General features: G+C 37.9%; 1 protein-coding gene across 1 annotated transcript; it reads left to right on the top strand.

Annotated features, from left to right (window-relative positions):
* Window positions 1–222: 222 nt before the first annotated feature.
* On the top strand, window positions 223–8,508 carry LOC110878170 (splicing factor SF3a60 homolog). Its single transcript, XM_022126432.2, has 13 exons — window positions 223–489; window positions 571–684; window positions 760–864; window positions 1,482–1,624; window positions 2,139–2,235; window positions 4,980–5,147; window positions 5,282–5,353; window positions 5,430–5,588; window positions 5,675–5,752; window positions 5,838–5,963; window positions 7,503–7,649; window positions 7,745–7,910; window positions 8,242–8,508. Exons 1-12 carry the CDS (start codon window positions 316–318, stop codon window positions 7,889–7,891), a joined length of 1,530 nt encoding a protein of 509 aa, XP_021982124.1. The 5' UTR covers window positions 223–315; the 3' UTR covers window positions 7,892–7,910; window positions 8,242–8,508.
* Window positions 8,509–15,904: the final 7,396 nt, after the last annotated feature.

Below are 15,904 nucleotides of genomic sequence, written 5' to 3'. Positions count from 1 at the left end.
ATAAAATTCATTTATTCAACCCGTATAATACACGGGGTTATAACCTAGTTCTTTTTTTAAACCAACAAAATATGAAACAAAGTCAACATTCCATTCTCTAAAACAAATACTAACTTGGTGTTTTTCAACAAGGTAAAACAAAAGGCGAAGCTAAATATGTGCAAAGCTTGATAACACAAGGGTGCATTAGAAATGATATCCATAAAGGAGGGGCAACAAAACAAAAATAACCAGAAACAAAAACACGATTCCAAATCCAATTTGCCCCTTGTAAAACCCTTGAAAACCCTAGATTGATTGAATCGGAAGGAAAAAATGTCATCGACGCTGTTGGAGCTGACTCGAGCGGCTCACGAAGACGTGGAGCGGTTCGAGCGACTGATTGTGAAGGATCTGCAGAATGAACCGGCTTCCAACAAGGACCGTCTCGCTCAGAGTCACCGTGTGCGCCATATGATCGACCAAATCACCTCCACTACTCACAAACTCGTAACATTTCCTCTCTAAATTGGTCATAATTCAATGTAGAAGTTGGAGTTTTCATTTAATGTGTTATTGTTTTGATATTAGGTTGACATATATGAAGATAAAGATAATGCTAGGAAGGATGAAATTGCAGCCCTAGGTGGACAAACAGCAACGGGGACTAATGTTTTTAGTGCCTTTTATGACCGATTGAAAGAGGTGACTTTTTTTGGCTTTGTAAGTCTATTTGGATGTTGTTTTCATTGCATAAAGTAACACTTGATTTTTGTACAGATTCGGGAGTACCATAGGCGGCATCCGTCAGCACGGGTTCTTGACACTACTGATGAGTTAGAGCAGTTGCTTGAAGAAGAACCACAGATTGAGTTCAGTGGAGAGGTTAGTTTAGATGTTTGTCATTATCACTTTGTTGCTATGTTGTCAAAGCGTATAGGCACACTCGAGACACATTGGCCGAGCCTAGAAGCATTAAAAGCGAGGGCTTTTTTCAGCTAGGCGCATACTTTTTTTAGGGGTTTTAGACATGTTTTTGGCTTGTTTAGGGCTATTTTAGGCTGATTTTCATTCTAGGTTTATCCAGGTTGATTCTAGTCATATACAGTTTTTTTTTTCTAACCAACTTTTGCCCGAAAATCCCTTGATTTTGCGCCTAAAAGTTCGCTTATCAAGTTGCAGCGCATAAGGTGCGCTTTTGACAACATAGGTTTGCTGCTAAATTTAGTTTTTTTTTGTGCATTTTATATACTCAAAACTGCTTGATACATGTTCCTGATATTGAAGTATGCATGATCGATAGTTTACTATCAGTGGACAATGTATTCTGCTTTGTTGATTATTTATTTTGTCTTTACTGTTAAATAAGTGACTTTTGATTAATAGGGAAGAGTTTTGTGTTTCATCATAAACAACTATTCTGTTATCAGTATTGTGTATACTGTCTCCCGAGACCTATTCTCATGGTGTTTTTTTTTCTTCGTGTGACTTGTTCTATGTAGGAAGCATACGGACGCTATTTAGACTTGCATGAATTGTACAATGATTACATCAATTCTAAGTTCGGAAAGAAAATTGATTACACTGCTTACCTTGATGTGTTTTCACAACCACAACATATACCCCGAAAACTGAAGATGACAAGGTAATCACTAATTTTAATTTTTTTTTTCTATTTGTATTTATATTATCATCATCATCATCATACTCGGTAAATCTCACCAATAGCAAAGCTAAGGTAGGGTTTGAGGAGGGTAAGATGTAGACAACTTACCTCTACCTTGTAGGAATAGATAGGCTGCTTCCAGTGTGACTCCCGGCTCGATAGTGGTTTTGCATCAAGCCTTGGACATAAGGCACATAACACTCAGCAATTGAGACAAATGCCGATTAGTGCATATACCCCCTTGTCTTTCGGCTATTAACGCCACCACATGTCTATTTGTATCTATATGTTATCTTTATCGGTGCTTGCTGTATATTATCTTTGTTTTTTCATCAGAGCTTGATTTGTATTCATCATCTTACATGAATACATGTCACACATAAGCTTAGTGGTCTTGTATATATCATGTTTTTTTAGAGATTAGAGGCTTTTATTTTAAACGTCTTATATTGTTTTTTAAATGTTTAGGACCGACTTTATTTTGTTTTTCCAGGCAGTACAAGGATTATTTGAGCAAAATGACAGAATATCTGGTGTATTTTCTTGAGCGCACAGAGCCTCTGCAAGATCTTGATAGATTATTTTTAAAGGTACTCGCATGCAACTTATTTGTCCTCTTTGCATAATTCATATATTTTCTTGAGTCCAGTCAAGTTATACGTGTGTATCTGTGTTTGATGTTTCTAAGTTTTCTTAGCAAACACATAATGAGTATGTGTTTGCAAATTGCAATCATATAAAAAAACTTTGTCTGTTGCTCAAGCATTCTCTTGATTTCTCGAAGTTCTAGTTACGTGGATAGTTATTGGCTTAATATAAAGTTTTAACATATAGCTTGAAAGCTAGTGTGCATACTTTTTTCGTTTGTTGACATTTCATAAACACTAGTGTTTTAATATGTTTGAAGCAGATCTATGTGGTCTTGTCTATAAGCGGGGCCCTAGAGTGGATATATAAACGGGTCATATTTTTTTTAAATAAGCTTGAACTATGATTTTTATTAGTTTAAGTAATTATTTTTTATATTTGGAAATGACTAGTTGTCTATAAGTGGAAATATAATGGCTTATTTAAAAACAACATAAATTATGATAGTTTTTTTAGGTTATGTAAGTATTTAGATGTAAACTCATACAATATTAACTTCTATACATTTACATTTGGATATGGAGGCAGCATTTAAGTGGATATATAAACGGGTTATTTTTTTTTGAAATAAGCATGAACTATTATGTATGATGTTTTTTTGATTTATATACATATTTAGATTTAGATGTGAACTGGTACTTCTATATTTGGAAATGACTAGTTTATAACATAGTTATTAAAGGTGCTAGGCGCATAGACGTTGCTTGGGGCCTAGGGGCAAAGCGCATAAAAAGCGAGGGCCCGAGAAAAGAAAAGCAAAGCAAAGCAAAGCAAAGCGCACAACAAAAATAAATAAAAATATTTTATCTATTAGAAAATTAATACTATTCTCCAAATAAAATAAACTAAGGGGCTGTTTGGCAACATCTGAATGGTTAAGTGCTGAACCAGTAAGAGGTCTGAACCATTAAGAGCCTGTATAATGGTAACCGTTCAGAGGCAAATGTCTGACCAATTCAGATTAGAGGTCTTAACCATTCAGACTCTGTTTAAATCTTAACCATTCAGAGGCAAATGTCTGAACCTTTTAGACATCTGCTCTTGAAACAAACAGTCTGAACCATTAAGTGCTGAACCTGAGGTCTGAACCATTAAGAGCCTCATTAAGAGGTAAACAAACAGCCCCTAAAGCTATTGTATAACATTATTATCATCTATTTACTACCAAGAGTTATAAATATTAGTGTATTAGTATAGGAAAGTAGTTTTTGTTAGATAAAAAGTAGAAATGTAGCTTGAATCTGACCGGAATTTAGAGAATTTGGCCGGAAACTCTCCGGAATTTGTGCCTGGACCATCACCTGGAGAATTAAAGCGCAATTGCCTTGACTTAAGGCACAATTGCCTCGCCCGCCTGGAAAATGGGCCTAGGCGCAAGAAGCGATGGCTTTTAACAACTATGATTTATAAGTGGTTAAGTGGGCCCTTAAGTGAAAATATAAGCGGGTTTATTTAAAAAAAATGATGATAGTTTTTAGGTTATGTAAGTATAAAGATATAAATTGATACACTATTACTTGTATAGTTGTATACGTTTACATTTGGATATTGAGGCCGCACTTTGTGGGATTTTTATTAGCGAACTATAATAGAAAGTTACTCACTTTCTGAATGGGTTGATTTGGTTTGGTTTGGTTTGGTTTGGTTCTTGGTTTAAAAGCGAGCTTTAAGCGCGCTTAAAGCGTGAAGCGATGAAGCGTTTGGAATAGCGCTTTTTTTGGTCTGAAGCGTCACAACACGTGAAGCCTTTTGAGGCGAGCGTTAAGCGCGAAGCGACCTTGGTTTGAGGCGACGCTTCAGCCCAATCAGGTCACATTTGGGTCATTTTTTTAGGCCCAATAGTTTTTAAATAGGGTTTAAATGAGGCCCTACTTCTTTACCCTAATAATCAGCCGCTATCTTTTAACGTATTCAGCCGCTCCCTTCCTCTTCTCCTGCGATTCTGAGAGCTATTATCTCTGCAACTTGATTTATGTTTATGTTTTAAGTGTGTTTCGACTTTAATTTATGTTTTAACTATGTTTTTTATGTGTTAAGTGTGTTTTTTAATCATGTTTTTGTGTTTATTATTGATTAACAAGTAGAATAGGTCATATTGATATGTACAATATTTTTTTTTTTATTTTTTTTATTTTGAGCGCTTCGTATACGTGAAGCTCTCGCTTCACGCTTGAAGCTCTCGCTTCACGCTTGAAGCTTCGCTTAAAGCTTTTGGAACCAAAACGCTTCGGAGCGCCTCATGCTTTTTTAAACCAAGGTTTGGTTTGTGTTTGCTCAAAAAAAGGTTAGCTAAAAGGGGAATAGATCTAGTGCCTTTTAGCTGTACTATATAAAGGTTTAGCTTACAATTGTATCAATCTGTTAAAATTGTTTCTGTAATCATCTTTATCATGTTAGTTATATGCAGGAAATAAAAAATTGAACAAGTGAACCCACCCTAATAATGACATGTTTCAACCTAATCTCATATTCCCATTTTGACTTGTTACCAGACACCTGACCAACCCATCATTTAAATGTAATTTTGAGAAAGTAGAACTCAATTTTGGTTTGAACAATCATAAGGGGTTGGTAAATATAGTGAGTTTATTTATTTGATTTATCATAGAATTATGTGTATGTGGTTCATTGATTTGAAAGAATGCATAAACTTATTCACGAGCCACATTCATTGATTTGAAAACAGGTGACGGCAGAGTTTGAAGAGCAATGGGCTGATGGCAAAGTAGATGGATGGAAAGACGAGGCTCAAGAGAATGGACATGCGACTGATAAAAATACATCAGAACTCGATCTAGAGTACTATAGTACAGTCAATGACCTAGTTATAATTGGCCCTGAAAGGTTAAAGGAGGTAAGCGCATAATAGTTCATTACTTTAGCATGTTTCTTCCAATTTTTGTAAGATATCAATCTAAAATTTGTTAAATGGTAATACAGAAGTTTCAATGCTTTGTTAAATTCAACTAATTTCAAATATGTATGTAGGCATTGGGTGCACTGGGATTAAAAACAGGAGGTACCGTTCAACAACGTGCGGAAAGGCTTTTTCTTACCAAGGTATCAATTTTTTACGCTTCTTTATTTACTGTTCTTACGAAGGGATCTCATACGTCTTGTTTTCTAACCCCTGCAGCACACTCCTCTTGAAAAGCTGGATAAAAAACATTTTGCAAAAGGTGTACGCAGGCCCGAACAAAATGGCACTGTTACTGCTCAACATCAAAATGACGATTTAAAACAGATTGCCCTCATGGAAGTCAAGATAGAGAAGCTTTGCGAGATTTTGTCAGAGGTAAATTTATCAAAAAAGTTTTTATAAAATTTTTTTTTGTCTGTGAATCTTTAATGATGGAAGTGACCTATGATTTTTGTGTGCAGAAAATAGAGCGAACAAAAGAAAACGTTGAGAAGAAACAAGCTCAGATATACGAGGAAATAGATGCTGAAAGAGAGGATGTAAGTTTGGTTCTTATATCATAACGATAAAAGAATATAATAATACTCATCTTGAGTTTTTTTGGTTAACTTTTCTAATTTTTAGGAGGAAGTACCCGACATTGAGAGTGATGACGAGGATCAACAAATATATAATCCCTTGAAGTTGCCAATGGGCTGGGATGGAAAACCTATACCTTATTGGCTCTATAAACTTCATGGCCTCGGTCAGGTAATGATTCTTCTTTTTCTTTCTAAAACGGCCCTGTTTCAACCAGTTTTTATTTTGCCCAAAACCTGCTTTGACCCGGGATAGGATCCGATTCTGATTAATAAAGATGGAAACTGAAATTGATACGAAGAAGATGATGATGCAATCGGATCTTACAGACTCGATAGACTAACACCGAAGTGTTCCTAGGGCTACGCCCTCTCTCTAAACCAAGCTAGAGCCTAATAAACTGAATAATACTCTCCCTGCCTCCCTAAGGATTATTGATACCTATTTATAGAAATATAAGTTGCACTTGACCCCCTCCCAAAATAGACAAATGACATTTAGACTAGAAACTAGAACATGATTCCTATCAACCCGTTAATCGACCGTAAGCTTTTTAATATAATTAAACTAGGTTAGAACCTCGTGTATTAGACGGCTTGAATTAGTAAAATTTGGTTTTATTTTGTAATTTTAAGTATGTGTGATCATAATGAAGGGTAAAAGAGGAGAATGAGAATCACAACTCATAAATTTAGAAAAATAGAAACAAAAAACGGTCAATTTTAAATTTTATTATAAAGGGGAATTGGCCTCTAATAATCCCAACTAGAGGTCTTTGGCCATTGACAGTCCCACCTTTGAATATTCCCCCCATCAGTCCCACTTTTTACCTATTTTTCCTACACTGGTCCCCCGGTAAAAAAAAACTTAACGGAGTTAAGCTTTTTTTCCAAATTACAAACAGATTTTTTAGGGCTTTTGATCAGAACGACGATACTGAGTTCATTGATGTAAAACTTGCCTCGAAATGGTGCTCCAAATGACTTGATTTTTGTTAATTGGAAATTTAAACACCCGAATTGAAGCGTCGTTTTCATCATATGGAGTACCGTTTCGAGGTAAGTTTTACATCAATGGACTCGTATCGTCGTTCTGATCAAAAGCCGTAAAAAACTGTTTGTAATTTGGAAGAAAAACATAACTCCGTTAAGTTTGTTTAACGGGGGACTGGTATAGGAAAAATAGGTGAAAGGTGGGATTGGTGGGGGGAATATTTAAAGGTGAGACTGTCAATGGCCAAAGACCTCTAGTTGGGATTATTACAGGCCAATTCCCCTATTATAAATTGGTAAAAATTTAAATAATGAAAACATGCAATGTTGATGACAACGAAATATGGAAATGTATTAAAATGTGATAATGAAAAAAGAAATAGGTGAATTTGAAACGGGTAAGGATCCACGTAATGGGCATACGGAATTAGGCAGAAAAACAAAAAAATAAGGTTGCTTAGAATTGAGCCACGTGTCCCCTAAGATATATATTTATTAGGTATAGAGATAGAGTTTGGGATTGAGTTAGAGATAGAAATTATATAAAGGTTTAACATGTTTATTCCTATATTGTAGGAAGTAAAAAATAATATATAAATTTAAATTAATATTAGTGAAAAAGATAAATGTGGAGAGTGACTCTGGTAGTGACTCGTGCCATTCTTTGGAATCGTTTATTCTAATAGGGATATTTCTTATGTGAATAATTAATTTTCAGGAGTTTAAGTGCGAGATATGTGGAAACTATAGTTACTGGGGACGAAGAGCCTATGAGCGCCATTTCAAGGAGTTTCGACATCAGTATGGGATGCGTCGTCTTGGTATTCCAAATACTAAAAATTTCAATGAAATTACATCGATTGAGGTATGCCTTTCTTATAACCTTTTAATAGTATCATTTTCTTTTGTGGTGCTATCAGTTTTAGTTACAGCTGTTATGATTTTGTTAACTACTCACAGGAAGCACAACAACTGTGGGAGAGAATTAAAGAGAAGCAAGGGGTGAACAAGTGGCGTCCAGATTTAGAGGAAGAATATGAAGACCGAGAGGGTAATATTTACAACAAAAAGACGTACACTGATCTTCAACGTCAAGGCTTGATATAATAGACGTCGTTTACTGCAAGTAAGTTTTATTATTTGATAGTCATTTACTTGATGAATGGTTGGATATGGGTTTTGGTTTTATCTATCAACACATTACACGGAATGGCATCACTATGTTGAAAATAATTAGATTATTATAGTTGTATGATACAATATATGTGTATCATGTGACCCACTAATGATAAATTACTTAAAACTTTTTCAACTGAAAGTGTTTTAGGTCAATTCGATCCAAGTAAGACCATAGTTAAACCTTTTGACTTGTTAATTAACCTACCCGTCAGTTTTGTCACCTTTGTTGTGCTGTTGTTTGCACCTGTTAATGGTTTCTTGATTTCATTTGATGACAGGATCATTCTGCACGGAATTTCTGTTTTAGTGTGCGGCTGTAATCACAAGCAGGAGCAAGTTGTTTTTGGTTGATAATGTTAATCTCCTTACTTCGTTGTACTAGTATTGTGATGTTTTAGAGCATAGATGCAATTCAGCTGGTTGGCTTCGTTAAGCACCTAAATTCTTCGGTCACCCAATCCTACATAACAATGTATTTTTCGGGTTTATTTTGTTATGGATCCGACATCTTATATGAAACTTTTCTGTGGGGTTTTCTTTGTAAATGTGGTCTGATATAAACAGTCCTATATAGGTATGGCAAAATGTGTAGGTTGGTCAAATCAGGTAACGTGTCAAGACGAATCGGGTTATTCAATGGGTCGTTTTAAAGAACATCACTTTGATTAGCTCCAAATAGGTTTTGATAAAGTGGGATCGAATTTAACAAGTCAAGTACACCTGCTAGGGACGTACATACGCCACATTTCTTCTCTAGAAAAGTACTGAAACGAGTGCACCTGCTAGGGACATAGTGTTCGGTCAAATGGGCGTACCACGGTTAACTAGGCGCGCCACATTTCTATTTCTTCTCTGTTGCACGGTGACCTTTTTCCTAGTTCAAAACAGCTGCAAAGGGACAAGATTTTGACGAAGTTAACTTGGTATTTGAAGAAACACCAACCTTTGCTGTAGTATCCGACTAATACTTCAACCCTTAGCGATCCGAACTGTTAGCTGCAAAACAGAATACCGTTAGGACTCGTTACAGGAATGGGGTTATTCCTGTAACCACCATCCGGCGTGAGAATAAGTCTCGGTTTTGGGAGTAAAAGAGTATGTGTAGAGAAGAAAGTAAAACGAGAACAAGATACCTCATACCTTAGATGTTTACCTCTATTTATAGTTTACCATTAGGGTTTCCCTTAACTTAGGATGGGCTCCGATAAGTTAGGGATTTGCATAATCTGTCAAAAAAGTTGGGGATTTAGTTACGTGACTTATTCATGCATGATGGAATGTTCTAGAATAAGTGTTTATGATTATTTATTTATAATAAAATAATAGGTAATGACTGGGTCGGGTTAGCCGATTCGGGTCATACCTCGTCATGTCCCCCCAATCCGAAGTTATGAAATGAAATTCATGAAATCGGACTAAAAAAGGAAAAGTCAGCATGCCCCATTTAGGGCAAGTTTATAAATAGAAGTACCGTTGTGTGTTTTGAAAAAAATGGCGGTGATGGGATAGGATGTGACAGTTAAGTCATCATTGGTATGACAACTGCACCCACCCTGTTCTGACGCGTATTCCCGTCTGTTCATCTTTTCGAATTTGAAAAGTTGCCCTTTTGTATAAATAGTACTCCTGTTTTCGGTTTTTGAATTCCACTACCTTTCTTGTTCACAACCATTTCTCTCAATTTCTTGTTTCGAAAAAATGGCCTCTAAGACCGGCGAATCCTCTTCCTCTGCCTCGGCTGGCTCCGATGCACTGTTCTGCAAATGGGGAGTGGTGTCGTACAACAACCTTGTGCAAAATTACGACATTAGGGCTGAGTGGAATCCTGTGTTACCATCGAAAACGGATATGGCATTCCCATTAAAGGAAGGTAAAATCACATTGTTTAGTGATTTTTTCAAATTTTGTAACTTCCGATTCCCCATTACCAAGTTTTGCAAGTTGGTCCTTGACCATTATTGTATCCATATTTCCCAAATGCATCCCCTGGGGTTGGTGAAACTTCGATAGTTCGAATTTGCTTGCGCGACCCTAGGTCATATTCCTGAACTTATCGTTTTTAGGGCTTTTTTCACTCTTGTGTGGAAATCCCCCTTTTTTACCTTCGACCGGCCGATGTGTCTTGCTTGAGAGACATTCCTACCAGTTCCAAGGACAAAGATTGGAAGAATAAATTTTTCTACATTGATGCTGGTGTGATTCCTGGCGAGATGCACTGGAGGGATATGGGGCCGAAAGACAAGGTTAAAGATGATAGTCCTCCAGAAGACGCTTACATAGCAAACGCCCTGTATACGAGGTTGTGTGGTCGCCCTTTTGAGTGCACGGTAATCCCAGAAGGGGCCTTGTTAATGGCAGGGATGAGCCTGCTATGGCGTGACATCAAGCAGTATCCTTCGTTCCGGAGGGATGATGAAGGTACACATATTTTTTGCCAACCATATATTTTGCCATCTATGAAATAACGTGTATGCGTATCGCAGGGGAATGGAGCTTGTTTGACTTTGTCGACCCTCCACGGCATACTGCGTTGAGGGTCGCGGACCGCGTGCTTGGTGATCAAGAGCCGGATGTTTTGAAAGTTCACCTGGAGCAGTTTTTGTTGCCCGCTATGCCGGCGGACCCAGCTGTGTATATCTCCCACCCTCCCCCGAGTGGGGGAAGTAGTGTTGCTGTTCCAGAGAGGAAACCAACCCGGATAAAGGTTACCGGGAGGAAGTATATGGCGGCCGGTGCGACAACCTCCTCCACCGGCGGGACGACATCCTCCAGGGGTGATACTCCTGCTGCTACTGAATTGACAAGTCCAACCCGTGTTGCGAAGAAACGGAAAACGTTTATTGCACCTACCCTGACTGCGTTCGAGGCTGTGCAAGCCGCCTATGCCCTGCCGCTTGGTATGTACTTTTTGCTTTTGGATGTTATTGTGGATTATGAGATTCATGTTATTGAAGGTCATGTTTAATACAGGTACTACTGGCGGGGTTCAAGCTGAAAATGTGACACCCATCCCATTGTCATCTATGGGGGCATTGCCTTCCACTGCTAGCAAAAACAGTCTTTCAGAGCTTATACTTCAGGCGAGTGTTACCGCCGCTGTTAGTTGTACCATGCCGCCGCCCATGCCTACCGCTGCTGTGACTGTAACAACTGCCTTCCAGTGTCACTCCTTCCTCCTTGTTTGATTCTCCATTGAGCATATTTACTGCTACCATGTAACACCTCGAAATTTTGTGTCCAATAACGTGTTAACACGTGTCATGAGTTTACACGTGGCATTAAATATTAAATAAAGGACTAAAGTTGACAAACCTTGAAAGTATGTAAATTCGAGGGTTATAAATGTCAACGAAGGGTAAATATACTGTATAGTAACCCTAAATGATGCTCGTACCTTCAAACGAATAAATCATGGATCGTACGGAGCGAAACGCGGGAGAAAGTGAGAGATTACCAGCTACAGTGGTTAATTGTGTCAACATGTTTAATTTATACCTCTGAGTGACCCTTTGACGAACCCGGGGCTTTGTAACAGTAAAATACGCTCACTAGAATATACTATATAAATTTCGCGAAGTTCCGTTTTAAAACGAGAAAGTTATGATCAAATTCGTATGCGAGGGGTTGAAAGCGTCAACAATAAAAGTTAAGGCTTTTCAGATAGTAATTAAACTAACCGGGGACTTAGCAATGCGGGTAAAGGTCACGAGGCCCCTATTCGTAAATAATCGAGGGCCAAATCGCAAAGTTACCCCTTCGAAACCGAAAGGTCAGGTTAATGATTACAAAAGATTTGAAAATCTTGGAAATCAGACCTCAGGCGGGCCGCGTTGATGAAATAAGCAAGCTAATGCGGGCCGCGAGCCACCTGTTGATTCGTTTACTGACATGAAGATTCAGGCGGCCCGCGCCCATGTTGCATGACCTCTAATGCGGGCCGCGTACGAGTCCCAGATGCAGAAACTTTGGACAGATTCACTGTTTAAGCTAGTGAACGACCCTGTGAGCATTTATTGAAGCATGGGCGCCCTCTACATGCCCCCTAGCACCCAGGGCCACCTGCTGAACATCCATGATCCATTGTAGGGTGAGTTGTAATGATCTTGAGCCTAAATTTTCATTATAAAAGGCACTACATTGCACATAATTGAATCACACCTCAAACCTGCTCTCTTGATCATCTCTGGAGCTCTCAAGCACTCTTCTAACATCTCTAGTCGTGCACCAAGCTTCTGTAAGTTGCCTAACCCTTTGTGGTTTCGTTTTTCCATAGTTTTAGCTTAAAAGTCAATCCGTCGTAATTAACGATTGACTTTGCGATAAATCACAAATGGTCCAGTGGTTTGTCGAATCAAAGATAGTTATATGTTGGTAATCATGTGGGCTTTAAACCCCTAAAAGGGCACCCTCTGATTCCCACTCTAACTAGTCCAAATATCGAGTCAAACGTGCTTAGAAAAAGTCAACAGAAATGTCATTTTGCGATTTAATGCATAATCAGTAATGTAGATGATGTGTAACCTGTTTAAACACTCATAAAACATGATAATAAATATATTAACTAGTCTAAGCTTGTTTGATCCGACCATTTACTGTTTAAGACCCGGTTCGGAGCCGAAAGTCGCAAAGCTTTGACTTTTGCATTGACTTCAGTTCTGACCCGTTAAAGTTTGATATAGATATGCCTTAGGACTCTCTTAGGACCAGGTTAAATGACGGTATAACCCTCTGTGACCGGTTCGTTGTCTGTCCGAGTCTTTTACACAATTCCGTTAAATGCTTAAAAGTTGACCGTAACGCTCTTTTTAAATTTAAAACGAGAATTTCGGACATGTGAAAGAATCATAACCTTAGTTACTGATTTCTAAGCATGTCCCTAAAACTTCACGTCAATCCGAGGTCCAGAATAGGAGTTATGCTAAATAGCGCAAATTACGGAAACTTTAGTAATTTAATAGCGCAATTAGCATAACGCCTATCTAAACCTAGATTTCGACACCAAACCTTTTACACACTGATGTAAAATAATAATTTGGGATTTTTAAAGATTTTTAATTATTTTTAACCTGCTCATAACCTGCGGTTATGGCAACGGTTCGGTAAATACCGAATATACCCTTTTCGGCCATAACTTGAGTTCTACAAGGTCTTTTGACCCGATTCCAGTTGCTACTGATTTTAAATAATAAATAAAGTATTTTAGACTTTATAAACTGTTCGGGAAACTCAGATTTTCTGTAGAACTCAGAAACCTCTTTTATAATCTTTAAAAAGACCGAAATACCCCTACGGGGCATAATATGAACTTAAACTCGTTACGGGCATTATGGAAAGTATCCTACTGATACCACAACCTATTTAAGGCATATTGACTTAGGAAAACAGTGTAGGACTCTTACGGTTACCCGTTACGCCTTTTGCGCGCACGGTTCGGCTTATGTAACTAGTTTACATAAAATAGCCGAAACGGGTCAAACCATATTGTTTTGACCCCAAAATCCAGAATGTGGTTATTAAAACCATATAAAACAAGTATTCAAACTTGTTGGGTCCAAATCACATTCCATTCACGGTTTTCGCCTTTCACGCGATTAAACCGCAACTATCCTTCGAAAACTGACCGGTCTAAGCTACGGCTAAATTAAAGACCTGTTAGGATTCTAATAGGTTAATTTAAACCTTCGTTCCAGATTAGGGGACCAGTAAAAGCTATCTGCAATTTATTTCAATTAAGGATTTATACTTGCAAAGGTAAATACTTTTAACTTATTTTCCGTTATACGGGCTTGGGTTACGGTATATAGCATACCGCTTGATCGGGCATCAAATTCTCCACAGTTAAGTGGGTAATTGAATAAATTTGATCGGCTCGTTTAAACAGTCTTGTTACTTAAAAGCCTTTGGGGGGTTAATGACCATGTCCCGGATATCCCTGGCATCATTTTACGAAATGGCCACGACCTAAGCGCGGAGTGTAGGCGTACACTCGTCAGTGCATAAATAGATCGCTGTGGTGTGTCTATTGATCTTTAACCCGGACTTGATCCGGGCCACTGAACGCATAAGGAACATGTAATTCGTTCACAAGGTTATATATCTAAATAATTCTCCCAAGTTATAAAAGAGTTTGTGCCTTGTGCATTCAAATCAATTTTAATAAACATTTTTACAAAAGTGTCGGTTGAATTGTCACACCCCAATTTCCACGTGTCTCACCGGTGGCCCGGTGGGGGATTACCGTGACGATGTTGGCAACAATATAGTCAAACCACACAATTATATAATGCACAGCGGAAGCTTAAGATAAATATATAAACTTCAACCTCTGATTGTAATATCAAATGTATTACAGAAGTCGAATGTATCCACAGCGGATCAAAATAAATAAATATTGTTCATTTAGATACGGCATCGAGTTTGCGAGACTATTCATGATGCTTAGGCAGCTAATACCAGCCAATTTCGTCTAGCACCTGCACTTAATCTTTTTGGGGAAAATACGTCAGTTTACACTGGTAAATACATTCAACTGACACATTTGAAAATGTTTATTAAAATTGATTTGAATGCACAAGGCACAAACTCTTTTATAACTTGGGAAAATTATAATAAAATCTTGTGAACGTTTTACATGTTCTTTTATGCGTTCAGTAGCCCGGGTCGTGCCGGGTTAAAGATTTATAGACACACCACATTGCGTAAAACCGTAGTATAAAAACCAACGGCTACGTCTTTTAATTTAATGTCGACACTTTATACCGGGTGTACGCCTACACCGGGATGTCGATGGTCGTGGCCATTTCGTAAAATGATGCCAAGGATATCCGGGACAACGGTCATTAAACCCCCCAAAGGCTTTTAAGAAACAAAACTGTTTAAATGAGCCGATCATATTATTTAATTAACCACCTAAGCGATGGAAGAATACAATGCTCAATCAAGCGGTATTAATATACCGTAACCCAAGCCCATATAGGGGAAATAAGTTAAAGTATTTACCTTTGCAAGTATATTTCCTTAATTTGGATTAAATCACCGATAGCTTTTACTGGGGCTCCTAATCTGGAACGAAGGTTTTAATTAACCTCTTAGAATCCTAACGAGTCGTTATAATGGCCGTAGCCTAGACCGGTTGGTTCCGATATATATAGATATGGTTTAATCGCGCGAAAAGGCGAAAACCGAGAATGGAGTGTGATTCTGACCCAACAAGTTCAGAGACTTGTTTTATATGGGTTTATGGTTCACACTCTGGATTTTGGGGTCCAAATAATATAATTTGACCCGTATCGGCTAATTTATGAAAACTAGTTTCATAAGCCGAACCGTGCGCGCAATAGGCGAAACGGTTAACCATGAGAGTCGTACGCTTATTTCCTAAGTTAATATGCCTTAAAGAAGTTGTGGTATCAGTAGGATACCTTCCGTGATGCCCGTAACGAGTTTTAGTTAATATTACGCCCCGTAGGGACTTTTCGGTCATTTTAAAGTCTTTAAAAGGGCTTTTCGAGTTCTACAGGAAATCTGAGTTTCCCGAACAGCTTATAAAGCTTAAAATACTTTATTTATTATTTAAAATCAGTAGCAACTGGAATCGGGTCAAAAGACCTTGTAGAACTCATGTTTTGGCCGAAAAGGGCATATTCGGTATTTACCGAACCGTAGCCATAACCGCAGGTTATGAGCGAGGTAAAAATTATTAAAAATCTTTAAAATTCCCAAAATATTATTTTAATACAGTGGTTAAAAGTTTTGGTGACGAAATCTTGGTTTAGATAGGTGTTATGCTAATCGCGCTGTTTATTACAAAAGTTTATTTAATTTGCGCTATTTAGCATAACTCTCATTCTAGACCCCGGATTGATGTGAAACTTTAAGGACATGCTTAGATTTTAGTAAGCAAGGTTCTGGTCCGTTCACGTGTCCGAAATACTCGTTTTA

The sequence above is a fragment of the Helianthus annuus genome, chromosome 9 (assembly GCF_002127325.2).
Source record: "Helianthus annuus cultivar XRQ/B chromosome 9, HanXRQr2.0-SUNRISE, whole genome shotgun sequence".
Lineage (NCBI taxonomy): Eukaryota > Viridiplantae > Streptophyta > Magnoliopsida > Asterales > Asteraceae > Helianthus > Helianthus annuus.
This window is presented reverse-complemented; position numbering and strand designations above follow the sequence as displayed.